The sequence below is a fragment of the Chlamydotis macqueenii genome, chromosome 10 (genome assembly GCF_036417535.1).
Source record: "Chlamydotis macqueenii isolate bChlMac1 chromosome 10, bChlMac1.mat, whole genome shotgun sequence".
NCBI classification, from domain to species: Eukaryota; Metazoa; Chordata; class Aves; order Otidiformes; family Otididae; genus Chlamydotis; species Chlamydotis macqueenii.
Genome location: NC_141565.1, coordinates 7,215,587 through 7,223,284, shown reverse-complemented (window position 1 = coordinate 7,223,284; position 7,698 = coordinate 7,215,587). Strand labels below are relative to the sequence as shown.

Genomic DNA, 7,698 nt, shown 5'->3' with positions numbered 1-7,698 from the left:
TACAGGCAGATACCTGAGAAGGCTTCCTCATTCCTGGGTCCAGGCCTCCCACTGCAGGAAATCATCTTTTGACACCCAGCCCTTTGGGCAGCACTGCTGAGGGAACGCTTCTAGTGACAACCTGGGTTTTGGCAAAGCCAAATCCCAAGCGAAAACCCCTGCAATCTTCTAAGGCTGTTTTTCTCCATCTCGGGTCTGTGTAAAACCTCTGACAGGAATAAAACTGCAGTAAGATGCATGGGGGGAAAAAAAAATTATTTGGACTTTTATGGAACTTAAACATGCGCTGGGGTTTGTCCGCTTCACTGGGGAATCTTGCAACTTTTATAAGGAGTAAGAGAAACAAGATGGGGACTTGGGGAGATGGGAAGCTTGTCCAGACCTGAATTTCCCTGGCTAATGAACAGGTTGAGAAGCAGATTCTTAGAATTAAGGCACAGCTCAGTTTAGCATGTCTTCTGTGCTGCTGTTCTGTTGTAGTGAGTGTAAGCACTTGTGATTCAGCACTGCAGACAAATTTCAACAAACCTATTTTATTTTACTTAGAGCTCTTCTACTGAATCAGCTGATGGACTTAAACACTTCTGTTCTCATCAGCACGACTGCTAGAAAACCAGCCTTGCTGGGAGAAGTTACCTGAATGAATAGAAAAAGTGTTGTGGACTAAGATTTGTTAGAAATCCATACACTGCATTACATACTAACAGACTTAAATGCTCTTAAATAACAGTCAAGCATGTATCTCTACACAGGAGGCCCCTGGACGCCAATGTGTAGCTTCACCTGCTAACACGGTCTGTTTTGAGGCGGTGCTGCCTACAAACGGCAACTTTCTCAAGAGGCCTGGGCTACTGCTTCAGCACAGGCATTCGGCAGGCACGGCCGTGCCTAACGCTGTCTTACCAGCAGCTCCTGGGTTTTCAGTACATCTCGCGTTACAGCAAATGGATACAAGAGAGACTTCAGCTTATCCATCCAGTTTTATACGACTTAATTCAAGTCTCACTAAAATCCAGCTCTTGAGACTGGTTGGATCTCAATTGACCCTCATTCTTCAATATTAAAAAGGGAGAGGAGTCACTAGAAAAATGAATGATTCCTGCTGTACCGCAAAGATCTTAGAAATAGCACCCTTTGCAATTTCTCCTTGGCCCGACAATGAGAAAGGAGGAAGGGGAATGATTTGTTGCCCACTGTTCCTCTCTTGCATGTTCTTAAGGAGCTAATGTTCTTGTTGATCTTCTGCATAAGTGCTGGCTGTGCATTTCCAGGTTTCACTGCAGACGGTTTTGCTGGAAGAGAGCGTACGTGCGCAGCAGAAATCCGTCAGTCCCGGGCTGATGCTGAGCAGCACCACAGGAAAGGGACACAGAGATCCTGCTGTCATGCTAAGTCAGTCCTCATCCCTGTTGTGTAGTGGTATGACAAATACAGATATGTCATCGTAGGATGCCTCGTGGCTGTCATCCAGCATCCACTGGTGGCCTTTCTTCTTTCCCCTTGCTCTGTGTACCAAGCACTTGGCCAGTTCTGAAAACCTGGAAAAAATGCGAGGTTTGGTTTAACGTGGCACTATCCTTGAAAAAGAACACGGAGATGTGGCTTTGTGTTGTCAAAATAGGTAGACGCTAACTTTATAATTGTTCCTTTAGGATGGCGAAAGATTAGGAGGCAGTTTCCAGAGTCACAGAAAAGACTGCTTGCTCATGCTAGAGCTGATCTAGAAGCAGAGCCATCTGAGCCTGCTTTTGGTCTGACCAGGTTCTTTGTAAGGAAAAACAACGGCAAGGCTGGTACTACCTGTGAGGATCTGTCCTGTTTTCTGCAAGGAAGCTCCTGACCATATGGGCCACCTCTTCGTTGCACAGAACATCCCAAAGGCCATCAGTTGCCATGATGAGGACATCGTTTTCCTTAATGTCATGGAGAGCAAAGTCAAATACATTCACCTGGAAAACACAGGAGTAAATCAGTGACGATTCCTGCAATGTACCGGAGGGGCTAGGAAGATGGCTTTTCCCTCGAGAGATGACTTAAAGTGGGACCACAGTGCTTTGAATCCTATATGTCCCCTTGCTGCTGTGCTTCTAGACTCCTCTGTCTTGACGATTCTCTGGGCAGCACGCGGAGAGGTGGGGGATGGAAAAAGGCTCAGGTCTGTACAGACCTGCCAGCTCTCTAAAAGGTGGGTGCTACAGAGGGGGAGCAGCATGTTTCATTCCACCCTGCTATTTCCACGTGCCACGACTGACCTTGGGAATGCAGGACAGGAAAGGTTTGACTTCAATGTTGGTGTCGATGACTTTGAGTTTATGATCCCCCAGACCTCGAGAGACAGCCAGAGTCCCCAGCAAGCGAGCCTGTCCCCAAACAAAACAAACCAGTGTTGATACACAAGAATGTGGCAGCTTTAAAGGCTGATGTCTGGCGTGTCCTGCCTTATCTGTGTTGCCTTTAGGACCCTTCTCCAAGCATCACCCAAAGCAGCCCCTGGAGGCGTCAGAGATGGAGGAGCAATCGGAAGCGATGGCCTGATGTGAGTGTGGAAACAGCCTGCACGTGGATGGCTCCTGGTGGCCCATGGGTGGCTCTGGGTAATGCTACAGATCTCGGGAACCCTATGGTGCCATCTGGTCCTGATTTGGGATGGCAAGGAAGAAAATTGGGTTGGTTTGGGGGTGGCGAGGGGGTCCTTTCTCCTGGCAAAGGAGGTTCTGCACTAACTCCTGGCAAACTCATCTGAAGTGAGTTCCTGTGTGCAAGGGGAGATGAGGAAAGGGCAGGCTGGCTCAGGGCTGCTGCCTGATCTGCCCGAAGGTGTTCTGGAGGAGAGTGCAACCTCTCTGCTCTGGAGGGCTCTGGTTTATACTAACCAGGCAGCACGGTGCCAGTGAAGGGAGCTGCTGTACTGGGGCTGCGGGACTGTGCCACGCTGGAGAGCCCCACAGCACTGGGTGCTCTGCAGCCCCAGGCTGCCGTAGGGCCCTGGAGTGACAGGGATGCTGAGGACCCCCAGAAGATTTTCCTCTACCTTCCCAGTGTGTAAATCATTAACCTACCTGCTTCCCGTGACCATGGACAAGAGGATACTTGAGGTCAGCTTTCTCCACGGTCTTGTATCCCCTGGAACAGACGACTCAGTGTTGATTTGGGATTTGTCTGACTTAAAAGGTACAACACAGTCCAAGCTTTTAGACTGTAATTTAACCCTCGTGGTGCCCCATGCACAGGCAGCTGGCTGAGGCAGGGGCAAGGTGACTTGCTGAAGCAGATGCAGTGAATATGACCCCTTGCTGAATGGCCAGATGTTTTTCCCTCTCCTTCTTCTCCAGCTTGTACCTGCCCCAGCCCCACCTTACAAGAGCCCAGAAGGACCATCTCAACTGTTCCCTAACCACCCTGCCAAGGTCTGACACAGCGCTGCACTGTCAAGCCTGCTGCTCTCACCAGTGGGGCATGCCCCTTCTCCCTTCTCCTCCCCATCGCTACGAGTGGGTGAAGCTGCCCTGTGCCGCACCCTCATCCTCAGGCAGAAGAGACTCACCAGCCCTCCATGAAGTAATCCCGGTATAGGACTTTCTGGCCCACGTCATCTCCCTTCAACCTCCGTGGAAACTCAAAACGTGTGAACTCACCGTCCAGGAGTTTGGGGAAAAGAAAAGCCTGGAGAAGGGAATGAAGGCATGAGGATGGATGGGCTCTGCTTCAGCAGAGATGGGCACCAAAACGGCTTCTGTCCCGGGACTGGCACTCCCAGCAGCACTCCCAGCAGCAGAATGGAAAACACAATTGGGAAAGCACATCCCAAGGAAGACATGAACATCTCCCATAATAAAGGCTGTTGGTTGACTCTTGCCCCCAGCCCTGCTTGGTGAGGGCCAGATGACATTCTGGCCTTTGATGAAAGCTGGTGGTGCTCTTGCCACAAGCCCTGACCCAGTGGGATGCTCACAGCTGGACTGTCTGATGCACGGACGGAGCCACTCACCAAGTGCTGGATTCGCTGCCTCTCTGTCTCAGGTGTGAACTCGCAGCTCACGGGCACAACGCTGTCCCTCAGAACAAGAATCGCCCTAGGAGAGGGAAGAGGCAAAGAGCTGAGCTGTGTCCGTCACCACAGCCCTCCTCTTACAGAGGCTAGCCCCAGGGTCAGCCAGGCATGGGACTGGGGGTAAACGTTTAAAAATGCCGGTGCATTTTAAATAATTCCATTCCAATTGCACTGTTGCAGCAGAGAACTGAGCCTGCCTGGTTTGGCGATGGCAGAGCTCACCGCTAGAGGAACAGTGGGCCAAGGCCAGAAGAGGAAGCTCTCAGGATGCTTTGAAATCACCTTCCAGTTTTAAACATCTTCAGGGCTGAGCTTACTGCTGCACCACCATCCCAATGCTGCCCTGTGGCTGGGCAGTGCTAACTTTTTCCCTTGAAATCCCCAAACCCTTTCAGGAGGCATGACAGCATCCATCCATCCAGCGGGTCCTGCGGGAGGCAGGAGGGAAATGGCTAGGCTGTACATTTACCTTCCACAGGATTAAACAGGATGCTGGAAGCCCAGCTTATGTCCCAGCTCTCAGCCCCCAGCAACCTCCCCCTTTGACTGTGACTCACCTGCTGTCCCCAGCGTTAGCCACGTACAGCTTTCCCTGGAAATACAGGGCAGCCAGAGCAGTGCAGCCTCCCGTCTGGTTCGTAGCTTCCATCTCCTGGCCGATGACTTCATCCTGTTGGTTTAAACAAGCCTGGAGAGTGACCTGAGCTGGGCTACTGCCTCCCAGCAGAAATCCAGAGCCAAAACTGGTTGCAGATGGGAAACCAACATGGCAAAAAATGATGTTGCTTTGGTACAGCCAACAAAGCTGTCGCTGCTGGACTGAGGAATGCTTCAGGAGCGTGATGGGGAGATCTTAAACTTGCATGCGCTGTAGAAGTCTGACAACAGCCACCATCAAGCCCTGAAGAAACACACTCCCTGGGTGCAGGCTTAGCAGAGACGCTGTAGCTTTGCTCTGAGTCAGCACTGCTGATGTGCAACCAATCTGAGGCAGATCTTGGGGAGCGGACCCAGCGCGATCTCAGCACGCTTAAAAGGTTTGGCCAAATGTTCCTGCATGCTGGATGAGCTGCAGAACGGCAGACCTTGCCCACCCCGGGCAGCAGGGAGGGACAGACAGACTGCCTGGGGCAGCGGGAGCAGTGCCCTGCACGGGGTACTCACGCATTCCTGGAAGGCGTTTTCCAGGGCTCCCACCACCAGGTCTTCGGCTTGGATGTGCTTCTCCTCCACAAACTGAGGGTCGCTGTCGCAAACACAGCGTCCGCTCAGGTGCATGGGGGGATGGGCTTCTGTGACGCCTCCCACAACCTCCTCCAGCTTCTGCTTGATGCAGTAGTGCAAATAGTTGGAGGCGATGATGGCAGCTTCTGGGCCACCATGGCCATCAAACAGTGCCCAGTAGTAACCAGTCAGAAACTGCAGTGGGGAAAATGGACAAGACAACAAAGGAGAGCTTCAGAGAGGGGGAAGACAGGAGCTGGAGAGCGGTCATACGGACAGCAGGCTCACAGCCAGAACGTTGCTGTACGCATTTTGTCTGGCTCTTCCACCCCAGCTACCCTTCCCTGCTGCCAGTTAATCCCCTGCGCAGCTGGAACTCATGTGATGCCCACGTGCTGCTCTGCCAGACCCATTGTCTGAGCTCCGAGTGACCGGATTCGCAGCCACCCACCCTCACATGCTATTCCTCTGTGTCTTAGGGGACATGGGGCCATTTTACAAGAGGTGAGGCAGAGTCGCTCCCAGATGAGGGTTGCTGTCCCCCAGGGATGACAGCACACACCAGCCCTTGAAAGCAGAGCGAGGACAATAAAGGAAAGGTGAGGGCACCGAGTAAAGGGCTTGGACAACCTCAGATGCTGCAAGGCATGGGCCACAGAAGTAGAAATGGCACGTATGGGGAGAACTGGGTGTTGCTGGCACATAGGGTACATGGGTCCCCTAAATGCATCCAAGGAAGGGTTTCAGCACTTGGGCATGTAGGACTGATGGGGCAACCCCATGTTTGCTGTACCTGGACCCTCGGGTGCGGGGGTGAGCACAGCCTGCCCGTGGGCTATACCTGCGTGGAGCACAGGATCAGCCATTCCTCGTCCTCCTCCAGGCCTGGCTCTCTCCTCCGGATGGAGATCTGACAGCAGGCCGCCTGGTCCTCGTTGAACTCTGACTTCTCGGCATTGGTAACCCTGGAGGTACAAACGCTCCGGGTAAGGCGTGTGGACGCGCTGCACCTCGCCTGCTGCCAACCAGCCATGCTGGGCGCTCCGCAGCCACGGTGAACGGCTGCACCTTGCCCCGTCCTTCCAGCCCCATGCTCCCCGCTCCCTTTTCAGACTCGAGGATCTCTTTGCTGGGGACCTAAATAACAACTCCTTTATGTGCAGTGGGAAAAAGCTTGGCCAGGGACACAGAGACAAGTGGTTTTGGAGCACCCTGGCCTCAGCCAGCCATGTCAGCAGCCCACGCTGTGCCATTTCCTTGGTGACACAGTGAATTGCAAAACCACCATTACTGTTTTTCTTTCCAGCCTGACTAATGTTTGTCCCTGGATGGGAGTTTGCTCTACTTGTACAGCTAAAATTCTGGCCTCTCCCCCACTTAAGGAGCTTTGCGAGGAGCAAGGGGATGGATGCCCGGTGCAGCAAGCCCCCCAAACCACCCCTCACCCCAACATCCTCCCTGCTCCCCTATCCCATCCCCCTGCGAGCCCAACGCAGCAGCCCCCAACCAGGGTGCAGAGCGGGGGACGGGTGATACCCCAGCAGCAAAATTAGGATGTAAACACTATCGCCTTAGGGGACCTGATGCTGCTCTCAGGGATGCCCCCGCAACTGTCACCAGCCGGGGTCCCGGCACCACGGCTGGCAGGGGGTGGGCGGCGCGTCCCACGCTGCTGCCAGGCACCCACCCACCCGCGGGGAGGGAGAAGGGCCGGGAAAACACGCCGCCGCCTCCAGCCTCGCTCGGCTGCTGTGTCCGGAGGAGGAAGCCGGGAGGGGGGGGACGATTTGGGAGCCGTCCCTCTCCAGGGGAAGGCTGAAGCTCCGAGGGGAGCAGCGTGGGGCAGTGGGGAGAAGAAGCGGGGTGCGACCACGCCCCCCCTCCCGAGCATCTCTCCTGGAGTCCCCTAACCCCCTCACGCACTCCACACCCCCCGAAAGCCCCCTAACTCCACGCAGGCCCTGGGCGTCCCCAAAAACCTGCACTACCCGCCCCTCCCAACCCTACAAGCACCCCGGGAGCCCCTCTAACCCCGCACCCCCCGGGGCGGCCCCGTCGCCGGTCCCGCACTCACTCGGCGTAGCCCGCGCCCCAGGGCAAGGTCCGCTCGGGCCCGGTGCCCCGCACGGCCCGCCCACCCCTCGGGCTCTCCTCCAGGCCGCCACGCAGGAACTTCGGCCGGCGGTAAAGGAGGGCGGTGGGCGGGGGGCCCGGCCCGGGCCCCTGGGGGCTACCGGGCCGCTCCGCGGGGCCGCCCCGCCGCCAGCGCCTCAGCCACTCGGCGGACATGGCGGGGCCGGGCCCGGTCAGGCGCGGCGCCACCGCCGCAGTCCGCCAGGCGGCGCCGCAGTGCAGCCCCGGCGCGGCGGCTCCTCCTCGGGGCGGGGCGGGCGGCGGGCTCGGCGCTCCGGAAGCGGGAGGCG

At 55.5% G+C, this 7,698-nt stretch overlaps 1 protein-coding gene across 1 annotated transcript; it reads right to left on the bottom strand.

The window, feature by feature from the left end:
* Positions 1 to 517: 517 nt before the first annotated feature.
* Positions 518 to 7,594, bottom strand: PPM1M (protein phosphatase, Mg2+/Mn2+ dependent 1M). Its single transcript, XM_086755280.1, has 10 exons — positions 7,350 to 7,594; positions 6,117 to 6,240; positions 5,216 to 5,470; positions 4,609 to 4,721; positions 3,989 to 4,073; positions 3,545 to 3,663; positions 3,060 to 3,123; positions 2,253 to 2,360; positions 1,801 to 1,949; positions 518 to 1,538 (listed from the first exon to the last, which is right to left on the bottom strand). The coding sequence occupies exons 1-10, from the start codon at positions 7,562 to 7,564 to the stop codon at positions 1,394 to 1,396; spliced, it is 1,377 nt and encodes a 458-aa protein (XP_086611406.1). The 5' UTR covers positions 7,565 to 7,594; the 3' UTR covers positions 518 to 1,393.
* Positions 7,595 to 7,698: the final 104 nt, after the last annotated feature.

Bases quoted from the DNA above. Each gene is read 5' to 3' on its own strand.
- PPM1M (XM_086755280.1), bottom strand. From the start codon at position 7,564: ATGTCCGCCGAGTGGCTGAGGCGCTGGCGGCGGGGCGGCCCCGCGGAG. The intron at 5,471-6,116 runs GTATAGCCCACG...TCCCCACTGCAG, and splicing joins TGATCCTGTGCTCCACGCAG to TTTCTGACTGGTTACTACTG. The intron at 1,950-2,252 runs GTCAGTCGTGGC...TGTGTTTTCCAG, and splicing joins TCCTGTCCTGCATTCCCAAG to GTGAATGTATTTGACTTTGC.